At 34.7% G+C, this 18859-nt stretch overlaps 2 protein-coding genes across 2 annotated transcripts; both read left to right on the forward strand.

The window, feature by feature from the left end:
• The first annotated feature begins 8225 nt into the window (after positions 1-8225).
• MS3_00009755 (uncharacterized protein) lies at positions 8226-12226 on the forward strand. Its single transcript, XM_051218155.1, has 8 exons — positions 8226-8424; positions 8524-8668; positions 8705-8794; positions 8852-8921; positions 9215-9310; positions 10081-10131; positions 11080-11144; positions 11610-12226. The coding sequence occupies exons 1-8, from the start codon at positions 8420-8422 to the stop codon at positions 11706-11708; spliced, it is 621 nt and encodes a 206-aa protein (XP_051064598.1). The 5' UTR covers positions 8226-8419; the 3' UTR covers positions 11709-12226.
• A 2843-nt stretch (positions 12227-15069) lies between these two features.
• Positions 15070-17556, forward strand: MS3_00000802 (uncharacterized protein). The gene is made up of 3 exons (XM_051208429.1): positions 15070-15458; positions 16580-16698; positions 17171-17556. The coding sequence occupies exons 1-3, from the start codon at positions 15323-15325 to the stop codon at positions 17321-17323; spliced, it is 408 nt and encodes a 135-aa protein (XP_051064599.1). The 5' UTR covers positions 15070-15322; the 3' UTR covers positions 17324-17556.
• The last annotated feature ends 1303 nt before the right edge of the window (positions 17557-18859 follow it).

The raw sequence follows: 18859 nt of genomic DNA on the forward strand, positions 1-18859 counted from the left end.
TCTCTGATCATCAAATGTTTATAAGTTCTGTTTAATTAATTAAACCGATTTCAATAAGTCTACTTAATTACTAAATTTCTGATATTGACTGTGTTGTTTGAGACAATAGGATCAACATTATTATGTCATCTAATTCATAGAAACTAAGACAAACACAATCTTCTTTCTAAACTCATGATTCTTCTTTATCATTTTTACATGAACTGTTATAGATAAGCACCCATTACAGGGTTGACGAGCACTAACGACGAGTCCCATACTAGAACGAAACAGTCATCCGATTCTTACAGATTCGTAGTGCTGATCTAACATTGATCGGTTCATAAAGTTCAACAATCTTCACAACTCTATACTGATAATCATCAATTGTAATCAGTTTTTGTTTTCAATGAATATAAGAATTTGAAATCAATATTTAACATAAGATGGTTGAGAAGATTTATAGCTCAGGTGGATGATTTTCATAGAGTTTTGTTCTCTGAGCTGAATGGTTTAGTCGAAGAGCTTTTGTGGTTATTCTGAATGATATCATCAGCATACACTTCAGGTAGTTTGTACTGATGATATCGGTTCAAAATAATAATAAAATCTTCGTGAACAAACCATCCAGCACAGTGAGCTAAAGTTCTGTTTGAATATCTGTGCTAACTGTCTCTGTCATCTAGACATTTTAACAAGTTATTTTCTTTGTTTGTTTTAATACATCATTATGTTCATGAGTTGCATAACCTATTCAGATACGTTTATGAAACGTTCACGATCTTTCACTGTACGAGTTATAAAAGAGCCCAATCAGAGACATCGTGGTTGCTGGCAATATGCATACAAAAGCATGAACATCATTCAGATGTCAATTCCTGAACTGTTAACATGTAACTGGCGATCACTCAATATGTTATCGTCAGAATCGATCAAAATATAATATGGAATACAGCCATTAATAATAATGATAATCCACTTGAGCTACACATTTTCTCCACTATCTCAGTAGATTATTCTGGATGTTTACAAGATTTCAAGTGTCTAATGATAAACACAAAACTTTCGAAATTTATCACCCTGAATTACCTACAATATTGTACACATAATCAAATAATATCTTATTTCATTTTTTATTTCAAGATGACTCCCCAGAACTTCTTGTCGTTTGTATTCAACTATCTAAAATCACGACAAAACGGGATGTTGAATTACTAAGAAAAGTGGTTGCATTACATATTGATAGACCTGTAGTGCGGCGTGGAGTCGCGAATGACTATGATCACCACTACAGAAAGGTTGCGTACCAAATATCAGAAGACGATTGGAGTTTGTAACGAGATATGTTTGTTGGCGATCTCGTGGTATCGAATGAATACCGAGATCGTGCCAAACGGGTACAAGCTGAATCAACGAGCGAACGTAAGTTTGTGCAAAGTCACAATCCACGGAAGGAAGAATTTCTTTAGTACACTTAAACAAACAAGTACAGTAAAATAGTCACTGGTACAACTGGTTATAATAATGATTGTTTCCATTAAACCAATCTTGTTCTCTCAGTAAAAGTAGGTCACTACAGACCGAATGAGATGATGTTGTTTACTACTTAGAATCCGTTCACTGAAAATATCATAACACAGAGCAACAACAAAACAGCTTATAGAATAAGATGAATTAATTCTATTTCATGGATTCCTATCAGCTGTTACTTACATACAAACGCCTGTTACTCCTCGTGGAGGAGCATAGGCCACCCATCAGCACTCTCCATCCAACCCTATCCTGGACAATCCTTTCAAGTTCTTTGCAGTCGTTATTCATGTTACGCTGGTTGTTAAAAGGCGCATCGGTTTTGTGACTTCGGGAGGAACTCGGCCTTCGACACGAGGCGTCATAGTTCTTCTAAATGAAGACCTTCTAACTCCCAGGGCAGAGTTTAAAAGGTTTTAATTAATTTCTTTGGTTTGAGTTTTTTTAGCAAGTTAGTTTTCCATGGGATGAGGTAGCTAATCCTATGCCCAACCCTCCTCTTTTACCCGGGTTTGAGACCGGCATTAACTTTGGAAAAGCTACGGTTGGAGTTAACAAAGGATCTGGTTATTTGAAAATATTTCCGTTTAAAAAATAGGGCAACCATTACACAATCACCCAGTTGTTAACATTTCTGATTGATTCACTCAATAATATGGGTTCAGATTTCATATGGATCATCATTCACCCTCAGAAAACAAAAATATCCTCTTGACGGATATACACCGTCGTGAAATCTAGGAACCTTGAAATTTCTAACTTCGATCATGATATACCTCCCATTGATCACAATATGACTTGATCAGAAGAATTCCATTGGTCATAAGGACTACAATATGACACTATGCCACGGTAAACGATCAGTTAATATCTGATAATATATTTTTCAAATTGAATAAAATTCCGTATCACTAAAAACTAATAATCCTGTAATTCTGGAGTGATTGTACAGGCAAACAGTTAAAATCCAGGCTTAAATGGTGGTCTAAAGTTGATCGGTTCATGATTTCGGTGGTATTCAACAGTCTTTACAACCCGATACTGAAAATCATCATGTACTCACTAGTGATTAGCTTCGAGAGAAAATTTCAAGACTTCCAGTGAGAGGTTGGAACCAGTGCAGTTCAATCGTGTCAGGTGTGAGGCAGCTACTCACTGCAGGTTATGGAAGACGTTCGCGCTTCGTTGTGGACTGATTGAAGGTGTTCATTAAGGTCGTTGGATTGTGAGTTAGTGGTCTTGATGCTAGGCATTCTCTTTAGTGAAAAACTGTGACCAATGGAACTTGTGTGTGTATAAGTATAAGTATAAGTACAAGTAGTAGCATTCACTTATAGTTGTGTAGTTGTTTATCAATACTGACTGATTGAACATCCCATATGTAATTCATACACAGGTTTATCGCACAATCTGATTACATTATCGTCTGTTCTGTTTATTTTTTGTAATTTTCTGTTCATTTGGTTCAGATTGTTGTAGGTTGTTTCGAAGACAGAAAAACAAGGGTTTTGATTACCTTGGATTATTATTGCATTATATCCATTTTACTACAGTTATCTCCATCTTTTGTTTCATAGATTGTTGCTTTGAACACTGCCGATACTATTACACAATGTAGATATCTTATGACTGTCTGCTACGTCGACAATTGACGAAACCTATTTTATTCAGCACTCAAAGACTTGGATTACCATGAAATAACACCCCTCCATTTATAAATTATTTCTTCAAATATTTGAAGGTTCTTGATTATCTCGACTATTCATATGCGCAACACAATTTCATCTCGATTGAATCCCGCATAAATAAGTCTGATCATCTGCAATTATTCTGCAACACCCATCTCTTATATCACACACTAATACATGCAAAAACATAATCTGGAAATACAATCGTGCAAATTCAGGAGTCGATATTGTCAAGAAGATAAGTTTCTTCATGAAACATCTTCATTAGTTTTATTGACAATTAGTGATATTCAATGATACAGCGACGCATGATTTCAGTTCCATAATGATTATCATTGATTGCTTGTTGGTTCATCTATTTGTATTTCGTCTTCCGCACTTTGATCAAGCAGGCATTCATGTTTCACTTCTCTACTTCATTTGAGACCACAATGTGTTTGGTAAGTAAAAGATATGGTTGGACGGCTTCAGAAGATAACATCGGTCGACAGGAACACACTATTTTCCATGAACAGTCTTTACTTGGTTTGAACACATCATGTACTTCTAACGTCCTCCTAAATCTAATCGGGTTAGGGACTGTCACTTGACGATTCAGTCAAGATTACTTAGTTGAATATTGCACATGATCATCGCATCTACTTCAATTCTACTTATCTGATATGCGTTGTCTCACAAGAAATATTCTTTTAAGAAAAACACTGAAATAGTAGTGCCAAACATCTGAATATTTCTGATGACCTCAGTTGTTTGTAAAAATTTCAATGATTATACTTTCTCTTCATCTATCACCTCATTATATTTAATTATTCAAATCATATGGTATTGTCTATTGTGTAGTGGGCGTGATATGAAACGTTGTTAGAATAATGAATACCGCTTTCTAATTATGTGTTTATGTGACTGACAGTCATCAACTCACACAGAACAGAGATGAAAGTAAGTCTCATTTTACAAAACATTCGTGCTTTTGTGAAAAGCAAGTAAATTGAAAACAAATGTTTTGGCAGTCAATTCGTAGTTAGTCTTGCTTCAGCTATGAATAAACACTGTAACCATTTACTATCTAAATTGAAGTGAGTTTAATGGTCGTTCTCTTCTAGAATCAGTTTGTTTTCACGTCCTCACTTTCTGAACCGATGGAACGCCCATTAGTAACCATGATTCTATTCTATTAAGACAGTTTATAACATGCTAACTCGGACTTTAAATTAGGACTGTATGTCAGGCATCGGGTGGAAAAACGAAAGAAAAAAATCATACAATGGTAGATATAGTTATTAGTTTTATTAACACTTTTCTATCTATATGCACTATCTGTTCTGATAAAACAGCCTTCCTCAATCCAACCTTGACTTCCATTCCTTCATTTGAACTTACTCCACCGTGATCAGTATCACAACTCATTTTTCTTTATTACTGCATTCTCTCATCTGGAGCCACTGATCACATTACACTGTGACGAAAAGAGCAAGTGTGAATTTGATCCAATAATTAATCATTCCCATGTCTGTTCCACTACAAAATGTTAAGCATTGTTTATCGTTCATATACAAGTGCTTTGCTGCTCCTCGGTTTCTTATTTTCAGAATCTTGTTCCAGGGGCACATCTATGGAACTAATGACATTTCGAACAAACTCGATGTATGCGTTTTTCCAACGTCATAGTTCACACCAAGCGCTCTTCAAGTCTAATTTATAACAACCACGAACTTAAGAAGTTGCGTTGCATAAATGATTAGCACGACCAACATCCTAACACAATTATGCCGAGATCGGATCTGGTGTGTAACGTGGACGCCATAACAAGACTACTCAGTATATCTAAAGGAATGAACTGATCTTCACTTTTATAGATTATATTTATTTAACAACCCTGCTTAAGATGCGTACTGTGAAACAATGAATGTTGTAATTTGTAAATCATGCCTGTAGAAATGGCGTGTACCTGCCATAGCAGAAACATATATAATTATTATAGAATAATTAATTAAGAGCATTAGAAGAATGTATCTACAATTAACCTACTATGTTTACACAATCCAAAGTCTGTGCCATGATAAGATCAGAGGTTGCGCCATACACTAGTTCGGCGGCAGTGCATCCGATGTCTTCCTTTTATAGTTGAACGAATCCCATGAAGTACGAGCGGTAAAGCATCGCTCCACTTTGAAGTGTCAGCTTGTGCCATCAGTGAGCTTTTCAATTGACGATGGAATTTTCAATCATGCAATTAGCTGCTGGGTGATAAGCTGTTGTTTTGATGTGGTTTGCCCCGACTTCCTCTTTTCAATGAATGCGTTAGACCACCTCAAAATACAGACGCATCTTGTGTTCTGAGTAATGACTCCATATCCATCACAAGGCTTACCAGTGGTCATCATGTGAATAGTTATAAAAACCTAAATAAAATCGAATCCATAATCATGTATGTGACCAGTGACTACAGAAAATCTACAAATTAGTAGAACCACGACTTCCGCTTTTATTATCTGAACACAGTTCAATAAATAATATTGAATAAATCTTATAACAATAATAACACACCTTGTACCTACCGACAGTATTCCTCTCCTTCTTTGTGTATAGCTATGCCAGTGTCATTTCCAGGTGTAACAATTCCACTTCATCAATTTCAAACTGTTTTCTGTCAGCTTGCTTTTATACGAACTAACCTCACCAGAAATCCCTGTGTTAAATAGGAAGAAATGAAGAATATTGTAGTGGAAAGTGTTTTCGATAACTTCATCATCACCCTCTACAGTTACAAGTTCACAAACATAGTGTAAGAACGGCTAAAATTGAACATTCAAGTGAATTAGACAATGTTGTGTTAAAACGTGACGACTCTTTGTATCAGTTGTGTGATAAATGCCTCAAAAATGTGTCGTCTGTAAGCTGGAAATGTTATTCCTAGAAGATTGAAGTGATTCGGTGTGAGGTGCCTAATTGTAATCAATGTAATAATCAAACGAATGATATGCAAAAATGAATTTTAGGAGAATATAATTTGATCAGTGGAGTAAATAATAATTGCGATAACCGTAATAAAAATAAAATTGTTATTATTCTTATTATTATTCGAGTGCCAATTCCAATGATACAAATTGTAATATAATTATTAATAAAGGAAACACAATGTGAAGATAATGTACAATAAGACGGGGTGTCATCAAGGTAAATGTGTTAAGAAAGTCATGCGGATTGAGAAAGTTGAATGTGCAGACTGAGAACGGTATAAGGCAAATGAGAACACTAAAGAAATTCGGGGATATGTAGCATACGATATGCAGTTAAGATATTATCCCGAAGTTATTCCACCACCAGTGTTTTGGGAAGATAATGGCATCTTCATAGCTTTCAATCGCGAAGTGATTTTAGTCAGATCACCGCTAGAATCATGGGAGTACGGGTTGGCTGTTTTCATCTTGTATGTAACACCTCATCATCGATTATTGTTGATTTAATTGTTTGTATTTCGTCTTCTCTATTTTAATCAAGCGGACAATCATGTTTCACTTCTGTACTTCATTTGAGACCACAATGTGTTTGGCAACTAGAAAATCTGGTGTAACTGAGTTGAAGATAGTATTGGACCAAAGGAACGTATTATTTTCGATAAACCTTCTTTGTTTGGCAAAACATACACATGCTTCTTACGTGCTCCTAAATCTGTTTGGATCGTTCAGACTGTAACTTCACGATTCAGTCAGGATGATGTGGTTGAATATTACATATAATCATCATGTCTACCTGAATTCTACTAGTCTAATATACGATTTCGCATAAGAAATATTATTTGAAAGATAGTAACAATAGTGTAGATTATCTGAGAGTGTTTTTGCAAATATCTGTCTGTTGACCTCAATGATTATACTTTCTCTTCATCTATCACCTCATTATATTTAATTATTCAAATCATATGGTATTGTCTATTGTGTAGTGGGCGTGATATGAAACGTTGTTAGAATAATGAATACCGCTTTCTAATTATGTGTTTATGTGACTGACAGTCATCAACTCACACAGAACAGAGATGAAAGTAAGTCTCATTTTACAAAACATTCGTGCTTTTGTGAAAAGCAAGTAAATTGAAAACAAATGTTTTGGCAGTCAATTCGTAGTTAGTCTTGCTTCAGCTATGAATAAACACTGTAACCATTTACTATCTAAATCGAATTGATTTTATGGTCGTTTTCTCTTAGAATCATCACCATATGCAACCATATTCGCAGTATGGTGTTGTTAAGCTATCGACTGAAATCATGGGTCGATGAATATTAGCCTATCATTGGAAACGTAAAGCACTGGACCATTATGTAACCTACATCGTTTCTGATATCTTTGAAATACTTATCAATCACCACAACCCTACCTTGACGATTATAATGTGCTTACTGTTAACTAGCTCCTTCTGGGGATTCTCGGAGTTCTTGTGAGCAACTGTGACCAGTCGAGTTATTCCTTTCAGGTAGAGACAGGTATCTATCTCAGATATTGGTGGGTGGTTGCACATCCTCGTGGATTTGTTGAAATTAGACACCGACATTATTGAATGACAAATAGGTGGTCTGGAGGTTAAGCATTGGCGCGCCAGACCAAAGATGCTGTGTTTGAACTCCGCTAGCGAGATTGTGGATGAGCACTGCCGAAAAGTTTCTCACTAAGACGAAACAGTTTTTCAGTGCCTCCAGGTTTTCAGTAATAGTCTTATATTCATCAAATAATATTCTCAATTGAAATAAAGTTCAAATGTTAGTGCCTTTTTTGACGTCCAACTGAAACAGTTTGTGGCAATTTGATCTTAACCAATCAAGTCAAATTAATGCGCCATTGACAGCCCATTAACAGATTATTACACGTAACAAAGTGTTTATTCGTGAACACATGAGCATACATTTTGAGCTACAAATAAACCAATCACTTATTTTAAAGTATTGCCAATCATATCCAAAAGCATTTTCATCAACGGCTGTCAGGAATTTCAACCAATGGTGGATAAATATCTGCCTATGTCCTCGATAGCTACAAAGATATTGGATAATAATGGATTCATCTAACGAAATAATTGGTTAACAATGAAAAGATGATTTTATGAAATTAGATCTTTGCGATGGTTACTTTGAATCATAGAAAGTCAGAAAGAAACAAACATACGCCTGAAAAATCTATATAAACCTAACAATTTCTAGTAAGATTGTTATACTATTTTGAACGGAAAGATGAGGTGAGTGTTGACTGAACACACGAAGTTATTGTATGTACTATATGAATTTCGGTCTGATTCAACGAGATAACATTGTTTTCTTCATATCAACCATTTTAGATATACTTCTCTATCTGGTCTGTTGATACCGGTTTATTTGGTCGTCATCGTGCTTTCTATATTCTTCGACTGTCAGGATATCTGCAAAAACCCTGAATTAGCGACATATGAAAATGTGATTTCGGAAGACGGTTTATATAAAAATGTAAGTATACAGTCAGATGCTAATGCACATACACAGTCTCACCATTATTATTACTCACGAACAATAAGTCACTATCAGACTTATCCAGTTGTTAGTGACAGTTTTAAAAAATTTAGTACCCCTCAGGTCAGTTGACTACATTTTGTAATGGAACTACTAATTCTTATGTTTGCATCTTTTAAGAATGCTACACCGAAATTTTCGTTTAAATATTACGGTAATAACGTCAATAGATTTGAGATTTCTCGTGATGGTAAGATAATGTTTTTCTTCCACTTGAAATTGTTATTGAGTTTTGTTAATCGCAATTCATTCCATGAATCAAGTTTGCTAGAATTTCTTCAATGAATCAGTTTTATGCTTTTTCTGACATTCAAAACGTTTGATAGATTCCTTTTTCTTCTTGTTGAACTGATCAAACTTTCGATGTCTTACAGCAAACTAATTAAAGTTCACGAAATTCATTTTTGTCTCCAGTTCATTTCAAACTATTTCATTCATCCATTATAGAATTTCAAGCAAATTGTATGTTTTCATTGAATATAGGCGAAATAAAAATATTCGGAGAAAAAAAGTACTTCGGAAATATATATCATTATGTTTACGGCAAATCTTTTCCTGAATATGAGATGGTAGACAACAGTGAGTTTTTCTATTATCCCATAATGTTTTCTTTTGTTTGTTCTCACACACTTGTTGTGCATAAGTGGTTCAGTATTTAGCTTGATTATTACACGAAAGCTGACCAGTTCACAGTGACTATATTGTTTCTGTGATTTGGTACCAGAACATGTGTTCACAGCATGTATTTATTACTGTCAAGTTAAAATATCAAATAAACACAGGGATTCACTACAAAATAAACACAAATCGATTCAGTAGAAATTATAAACCAAGCGATGTGGTTGCTGAGTGAAAATGATCTTTTATCCAGTCTATTTAAGAAACTATGCGAAAGATGTCTCACCGACACGGTTCGTCTTTCTAGATTAAATGAATCAAATTGATCGCATGTGCAACACTAAGCAATGTTGTTCAACAGATCAGTTTGAGTCATTAACTTTATGAACTCTCAAATTATACTTGACGTCTTCCAACTCTTTTCTGACACTTAGTTGATTCACCAAAGTTAAATATCTTTTAGTCGCTACCTGTGGACCATTGGATGTTTAACACTTTTTAGATTATCCTGTTTATAAAATAAGGACATTAAAACCAACGCCCTTCCTTACACAATTAATCAACGAATGATGATTGTTCATTTAAATGTACCAGTTCAGTTAAATCTCGGAAGGAAGGAAGGTGATAACTCGTCTGCCAATACACTTTTTGTTAGAATGTATATTTATTAAAAGAGGTAGATATTCATTATGCAGATATACAAATATCTTTTCGATTTTCATTTTTTTCAGATGATTTCATTGCTGTCAATTGGTATTTTCGGATGCTTCATGACGGTACAAGTAAGCGAACACTGAATGGTCATTTCATATCATATGAAATCTTAACACTTAAAACTACTCATCGTGTTTGCTCACACCTGCCTGTTCAGTTTGTGTAATTCAATTTTTCCCAATGACTGACAGAAGTAGGAATACATAACGCTTTTGCAAAATGAGGGTGGACTTGTACGTGGAATCCATTGATCAATTAATCACAATGATTAGGACTCGAAGAACAGTTGACATAGACTGAAGGAGACTAGGCTTGACGAGTAATATATGGATGAATGAAGTTACAATGCCATCTCAGATGTGGAAACACTGATGCACAGATTCATCATCGTTGACTGGCTTCAATGGAACTTGATGTGAAGTCTGTTTATTGTAACAAATGAATTGTGTTATATGTTCGTCCCAAAGCCATTTTCTGCACGGACCACATTCGTCGACACAGTCATTCCTAAATATTACCTCATTAAATCAGTAAATCCTTGGAACAATATGTCTGAATCTATTCACTTCACATCTTCAACAAATAAATCTGTGTTATTTGTAAACGACATGGTCGGAGTCAGTCGATTGAGCGATTAACCAGTGTGGTAATGAGTAATTAAATTCTCAAGTTCCGTTTGTGAACAAACACTCTACAACGCAAGTCATGTGTTCCTAGTGTCGACTGATTTGGGAGTAATGATAGAAAATATTACGCAGAATTGTATTCTTCTCGGGTTCCGAAGACTAAACAGCTGACATTCATTTTGAATACATTGTGTTCGTAAGTTTTGCATGAGGTCCACTTGATATTATTTATAACGAATTCAACGAAGGAAAACATTTGAGATAACACGGTATATGTTTGCTTAAATTGGATATTTTTTGTAAGTAGGCTTATACATTGTCACACCTAACAGTAACAAGCTCATCATCATTCCCTAAGAATTCCAAATATCAATAGTCTTTTGTTTGCAGGTATGAAAGCCAAGATAACTAGTGTGATACATTCCGGTGGGAAGATATCCCTCTATTATGCAAACGTAAGTTGTACAATTGAATGGAAATAAACTTTTGTTTAAAGTACTATAGCTTAACCCACTCTTTCTTGCGTATCAATAATGTCAAATGTATCAAGATACATTGAATACGACAGAAAGAGATCAACTTTTGTAATGTGCAAACGGACTATGTGACACTATTATTAATCATTTAATGACACACACTTTAATGTACCACTTGCTAAAACCAGTGAATAATTAGAAGTGAAGAGTCATCAAAAGAAACGATGATGTCTCTTCACAATAGATAAGGACAAACAGTGTACTTCAGAGTACAGCACGGAAACAGTCATATTATGACAAGATTTATTTCGTCTTCTGGAGATAAGCTGTTCGGAAAGGACATTGCAGAATATTCTGAGGGATTTAGTGTTTAAACTGTTGATCGTTTCACAGTGTGTATAGTTTTGAATGTCAGTGTTTGATACTTCCAATACTTCTTTTCAGATCCCCACGGAACGAGAGGAAAGTCCACTGACCTCTATAATTGAAGGTGTAATTCAGTGTGCAGGTAACAATTATTGCTGGTATTTTGATGTAGAGTAACCATGTCGACAGATTTCTGTTATTATTATAAGAAGCTTTATTCAACATTATACTTTTCGTACAACATAGAATTCTCAGCATAAAGTATTTCAACAAGTTTCTTTTTCTTATATCTTGATCGATTGTGACGATAAATTTCGAATGATGACCAGTTAGATGTTAGGAATTCGATAATCCGCATTTGATTAATGTTTGTTCGTTTCAATGCATATTGCCAGCCACCATGATGTCGCTGATTGTACCTTTCTGTATCCCGTATAGCGAAAGGTTGTAAACTTTTCATAAACGCGCCCGAATAGATTGTCAGCACAATAGACATATTGATATGCTAAAACGAACAACAAAACAGATAACTTGAAGAAATATATAGATCGAAGGAACAGGTAGCCCAGATATTCAAGCAGGCCGCCGGAAAAGTGTTATATTACTTTCCATTCGTACACGGACATCTGCATGTCAACATAGTAGCCTGCTGTTTTCGCTCACAGTGATCATGTATAACTGTATTACAGTCTACAATGATTAGTTGATTTGAATGTAAGACAAATCGATCGAAGTGCAAATAAAGTGTTGAGGATAATCGTGAAGGATAAAGTCGAAATACGTTTCGTAAAATCACTGTACAAAAATTACTGTATACTGGATATTCAACGTCAATTATATGTTTACAATTCTTGAATGGAATTTTTGTAGTTACACCCGATAAAGAATCTTAGTGAAACCCAATAATGAAAATGTCTAATGTATTTGGAACAATGGAACACTGTATTGAAATCAAATTACATGTGTTTTTAATTCAACAACGGTCATTCTTATCACTGTAACAAATTACATTTGGGTTGTTGTGATGAAATTGTAACGGTTCTGTTTCAGTCTTTTGTGATAAATTACACAGACAGTGAATTTCGTGATCCACATTTTCTGACGTTTTCCTAACCCAATATTCCAAATGATAGAACCATGATGTGTGAATATCATCACAGTAAAATTGTGTATAGCTACTGGAGAGTGCTTACACATACATTTAACGACGGACTGATCACGACAGGTATATATGAACGACAATATTTGACAGACCATATATCCACTCATTCATTCACTTGCTCACTCACCCGCTCATTCACTCACGGAACAAACAGTCCCAGTTGTAGTCCTCGGTCATATCACTACTCAAACAGAAACAAAAGAGTGATGCTTGTAACTGATAGTTGTTGTATACAATGCTCAATCTTCATGCCATACTGAAGTGATCATGTGTTGTCTTAAGGTCAAGCTGAGTTTCAAGATGAGCGTTTAGTGAAAGCGATTCGGTGGGATACAATGTTTTGTCATTAAATGTGAGACAATGCACTAAATATTTGGTCAAACCGTATACACTGATCGGTTGAAATATGTAACTTAGTCTTGAACAGTAAATCTCAATGTTGACTATGTGTAATTTGAAATGTCGAAAGAATTGCACCGAGTTGAACATGTTTCTTGAAGATGTTACACTGAGAATGTTTTAAATTGAATCAGAAATTCAATTTTATCATTTTTCATTTACTAGTTAAACACTGGCCGCTTTCCATATCAGTAATGATGTAGAGCATGTTTTGTGAGGATTTAGTATGAAAAACACTCTATCTGTGATCAGAAATGTTTAAGTCTTAATTTTACGGTACATGTGAATGATGAAACGAATTGTTATTTAATTCACGTGAAATCAAAATTTTAGGCGTTTTTTTAAAATGAATTTCAGATGTGAGAAAAGTTCAAATAGTAACTCCTCGACAATGGATAAGAAGTGACACGTTAGTGAGCTTTGAAACATTCAAGTGTATGTTAAACCTTATTTAATCAGCATCGAATATTTACGCACTTGAATATATCACTTCTGGTTCATCATATTATAAATTCCAAGTGTAATTTTATTTAGCCATTCCACGATATCCAGTATTGTTTCTCTGTTGACGCTTCCCTTGCAAATAACAATTACACGTCGGTGTGCTGTTGGATATTCCAAATGATTGAGCACTCAATTCGAACTACTACAGAAGACTTTACTTACTTCAAATTTACAGATGTGAGGGAACCTGAAATAACAACTACTGCAGAATTGATGACAAGTGACACGTCAGTGAAGCCTAAACCTATCGAAGGTAGGTTAAACCTTATTTAATCAGCCTCGAATATTTACGCACTTGAATATATCACTTCTGGTTCATCATATCATAAATTCCAAGTGTAATTTTATCTAGCCATTTCACGAAATTCAGTATTGTTTCTCTGTTGACGCTTCCCTTGCAATTAATAATTACACGTCGATTTGCTGTTGTATATTCAAAATGATTAAGCACTCAAATTGAACTATCACAGAAGTCTTTACTTTCACCAAATTTACAGATGTGAGGGAACCTGAAATAACAACTACTGCAGAATTGATGACAAGTGACACGTCAGTGAAGCCTAAACCTATCGAAGGTAGGTTAAACCTTATTTAATCAGCCTCGAATATTTACGCACTTGAATATATCACTTCTGGTTCATCATATCATAAATTCCAAGTGTAATTTTATTTAGCCATTCCACGATATCCAGTATTGTTTCTCAGTTGACGCTTCCTTGCAATTATTAATTACACGTCGGTGTGCTGTTGGATATTCCAAATGATTGAGCACTCAATTCGAACTACTACAGAAGACTTTACTTACTTCAAATTTACAGATGTGACAGAACCTGAAATAACAACTCCTGCAGAATTGATGACAAGTGACACGTCAGTGGAGCCTAAACCTATCGAGGGTATGTTAAACCTTATTTAATCAGCATCGAATATTTCCGCACTTGAATATATCACTTCTGTTTCATCATATTATAAATTCCAAGTGTAATTTTATTTAGCCATTTCACGATATCCAGTATTGTTTCTCAGTTGACGCTTCCCTTGCAATTATTAATTACACGTCGGTGTGCTGTTGGATATTCCAAATGATTGAGCACTCAATTCGAACTACTACAGAAGACTTTACTTACTTCAAATTTACAGATGTGACAGAACCTGAAATAACAACTCCTGCAGAATTGATGACAAGTGACACGTCAGTGGAGCCTAAACCTATCGAGGGTATGTTAAACCTTATTTAATCAGCATCGAATATTTCCGCACTTGAATATATCACTTCTGTTTCATCATATTATAAATTCCAAGTGTAATTTTATTTAGCCATTTCACGATATCCAGTATTGTTTCTCAGTTGACGCTTCCCTTGCAATTATTAATTACACGTCGGTGTGCTGTTGGATATTCCAAATGATTGAGCACTCAATTCGAACTACTACAGAAGACTTTACTTACTTCAAATTTACAGATGTGACAGAACCTGAAATAACAACTCCTGCAGAATTGATGACAAGTGACACGTCAGTGAAGCCTAAACCTATCGAAGGTAGGTTAAACCTTATTTAATCAGCCTCGAATATTTACGCACTTGAATATATCACTTCTGGTTCATCATATCATAAATTCCAAGTGTAATTTTATTTAGCCATTTCACGATATCCAGTATTGTTTCTCTGTTGACGCTTCCCTTGCAATTATTAATTACACGTCGGTGTGCTGTTGGATATTCCAAATGATTGAGCACTCAATTCGAACTACTACAGAAGACTTTACTTACTTCAAATTTACAGATGTGACAGAACCTGAAATAACAACTCCTGCAGAATTGATGACAAGTGACACGTCAGTGGAGCCTATACCTATCGAGAGTATGTTAAACCTTATTTAATCAGCATCGAGTAATTCCACACTTGAATATATCACTTCTGTTTCATCATATCATAAATTCCAAGTGTAATTTTATTTAGCCATTTCACGATATCCAGTATTGTTTCTCTGTTGACGCTTCCCTTGCAATTAATAATTACACGTCGATTTGCTGTTGGATATTCCACATGAATAAGGACTCTACTTGACTTACTACAGAAGTCTTTACTTTCACAAAATTTACATAGAAATCACGCCACAAAACGATGGATGAGATGATTTAATGCTCGGAAACGTATATGGTCTGTTGGCAGATTGTGTATTATCGAGGACGTGTTCGTTAGTTTTTCATTCAGTTTATACGATATCCAATTTATCTGAGTGATTGTAGTCACTGAAACACAACATGTAATTGTGGTCATCTTGAAAGTATTAGTTTCATTTCTAAAATCTCTTCTTTCTCATGCTTGTTCGATAAATCGAAGGTGTAGACAAGTCACGCTTTCAAATCGCAATTTATCATAGTCGATATATATGTACAGTAACAAAATTACTGACGATTTACACAATATAAGACTGTTTCCTTTCTCATGAATGTGTAAAGTGAGTGTCTGCCGATACTTTTCAGTTCACCATGTGCTAGACTATTGGAATAACATTCCGATTCTGGAAGAATCACTCGATACATTAGTGTTCGGATCGCCTTCAGTATTTGTCGAACAAAATATTATTTTCACTAATCCAATGAGTCTGATGTGCTGACGTTAAACAGACTAGAACGTGGCCACATATTTTGAAACCTTCTATCACATGATAGGTTAAAGAGAATGTTTTTGTGGAAGCCACAATGATGATTCGAAAAACAAAGTCACTCTTCTTTTGTCTCTCCATCGAATCAACAACATTGAAAATAAGTTTTCGGTCTGAGAACTGCTGACCTTCATGCACTGATTTCGAAATAATCAGTGCTAGTGAGCTCACGAATTGATTGTGCACTTTACACATGCAGAAACGGTATACAAGATATAGATTGATGATAAAACTGATATCAGTTACACGTTTTGTTATTCACGTATCTTTTGTTTGATAACTTGAAATGCCGTCTCCCTAACTTTTTTCCCAGTAAGTTGTTCAATACACAATTCCATTGAAAAATGCCAAAATGCGACAACATCAAGTGTGAAATGTATCTGGTCTGAAAAGGCTAATATCTGCATTAACAGCGATGATTATGATGTTGAAGTAAGTAATTGTTAAGATTCATAGATTGTTTACAACATTGCTACAATCCACATTGTACATCCGATTACTCGGAAGAAAATTTCATTTTAACGAATACGCTTCCATTTCTTGGTAACAACAAACAATGAACAGAAACGTTGTTTAACACAAATGCATGGAGTCATATTAATTTTTGAGCTCACTGAGCTTTAAGTGACTTCAGAAATCCAATATGAAAGCGTATGTCAATGTGAATTGCCATGAATCACCGATGAAATCGGTTTGAGTGATGAAGCGTATTCCGTTGGAAATGGTATATTATGTTTGGATAATTAGTGAAAGTTTGTAGACTCTCGTTGTTAGAGCGCAGAACAAAGTAATCACTGAAATTCACACTGAAGATAAATTTCGGAAAAATACTGCAATAAACTGAACCTTGTTCGGTGAATATTTAATATTTAGTATTAATGCTACCGTTTCGTTTCTCTTTCAGGACACCACTTCAGAAATAAATGGAGGCAGTAAACATAATAACACACCTCGTTACTTGTATATCGGGATACCAGTAGTCGTCGTCGTCGCTTTCTGTGTCATATGCATCGGTTGTGCTATTTGGATGTATAAGAGAAAGAAAAGTAATCCGTGATTTACAGAAATGGCTTATCGTTTGTTTTTATTATTTTGATCGAGTTGTTTTATTCTGTATTTCATCTGGAAACTTCTTTATATTCTGTTAACCGTTTCAATTATTTGAACAAGTTTTATACAATTTTCTGTTTGTTAACGTATCGACTGAAGCCATTCTGTTGATTAAATAACTGAAATCGTTTTTGATATTCACCTGAATTGTTTTTTCATTGAATAAAAGCTGAATTATATTATAAGAGTTTTACAGCATTTAGTTTAGAAATGAGCAGTATTCTGTATATGTGATTATGTGATCATTGCAATCAATAATGAATCCGTTGTGAATGTTCAATTTGATGTAGTCACCATGGGAAAATATTATTTGAAATTTACAACGGTCATTGTTATAAACTGATCAGTCAAAATACCATACTAGTTGAGCGTATACTCACGTAAGACTGAAGAACAGTGTGGATTGAATAAAGTAGTAACAGTCCGACCGTAGCATTGCTAAGATGACAGATTTGAAAAAGAGAAACACTACGGTGTTTCTACCAGTTGATGATCACTTCATTATACACTATTTATTTAATAATTATTCTCACTCACACGTAATTATGAGAAAGGATATTGGAAATATTCATTTGTCTTGTTTGGCTAAGTGTTCCCGTTGATGTTTAGGACTGCAATCACACGGTATGGCTCAACGTTAGATCGTGCATTGTACTATACGACTAGTCAGAGTAGACAATGATGTGACTCCATGTAAGATCATATAGATTGGGCAGTCACATCATGACATATCCACAATTTTAGGATTCATTCCATTATTGCAATGTTACCACTAACAAATTAGATCATAATTCCAAACACTGTGTAACTTAACTGAACAAACCACATGTCACTGTCACATTACACGTTCAGCATAACCCAAATGTGACTGATAGACTAGACTGAACACAAGAAACCAATCTATTCCACGGTCAAACATACAATTACCTAATACGTCGTATGCAAGTGGTTATGACATTTTTCTCCACCTTTTCAATTATGTACAACAACGAATATTAGGGTATACATTGTTTACTGCAAAACAACATTGAGCAAATATTTATCCAACATATGAGTCTAATTGATATAAACATTCCAATCCCTCAATGGAAATCCATTGTTCTTCTTACGTTGTGTGATAGTGTTTACGAATTAAACGTAGACCTCCTGCAGACAAAATAGGATAATCAGTAGAATGAAAGATATAGCCGTAAAGAACTGTAATACGAAAACAAAAATGAAATAACGATGAGTTTTCTGAATGACAACTTAAGGAAGATGGGGAAATTGTGTATTTAGTGTATTGTTTACAAATAATGAAATTAGATCGTCATCAGGGTTTACTTCAATATACATGAATATTTATACGAAAATGTAAACCAATCAAGGCAATATGGGTCAATAATCACAATGAAATAGAATAAGTCTCTACACATAATAGGTAAAAGTACAAGTTGATGGTAGGATGACAGATGAACCGATAATAGTAAGAAGAATAAAATAC

The sequence above is a fragment of the Schistosoma haematobium genome, chromosome 7 (assembly GCF_000699445.3).
Source record: "Schistosoma haematobium chromosome 7, whole genome shotgun sequence".
NCBI lineage: Eukaryota > Metazoa > Platyhelminthes > Trematoda > Strigeidida > Schistosomatidae > Schistosoma > Schistosoma haematobium.

What these genes read in the sequence shown, in the direction of transcription:
- MS3_00009755 (XM_051218155.1), top strand. An exon ending in AAAAATTTAGTACCCCTCAG is followed by an intron (nt 8,795 to 8,851) that starts GTCAGTTGACTA and finishes GCATCTTTTAAG; the next exon opens with AATGCTACACCGAAATTTTC. An exon ending in GATGCTTCATGACGGTACAA is followed by an intron (nt 10,132 to 11,079) that starts GTAAGCGAACAC and finishes TTTTGTTTGCAG; the next exon opens with GTATGAAAGCCAAGATAACT.
- MS3_00000802 (XM_051208429.1), top strand. Translation starts at nt 15,323, where the DNA reads ATGATTGAGCACTCAATTCGAACTACTACAGAAGACTTTACTTACTTC. An exon ending in GGAGCCTATACCTATCGAGA is followed by an intron (nt 15,459 to 16,579) that starts GTATGTTAAACC and finishes CTTTTTTCCCAG; the next exon opens with TAAGTTGTTCAATACACAAT. An exon ending in GCGATGATTATGATGTTGAA is followed by an intron (nt 16,699 to 17,170) that starts GTAAGTAATTGT and finishes TTTCTCTTTCAG; the next exon opens with GACACCACTTCAGAAATAAA.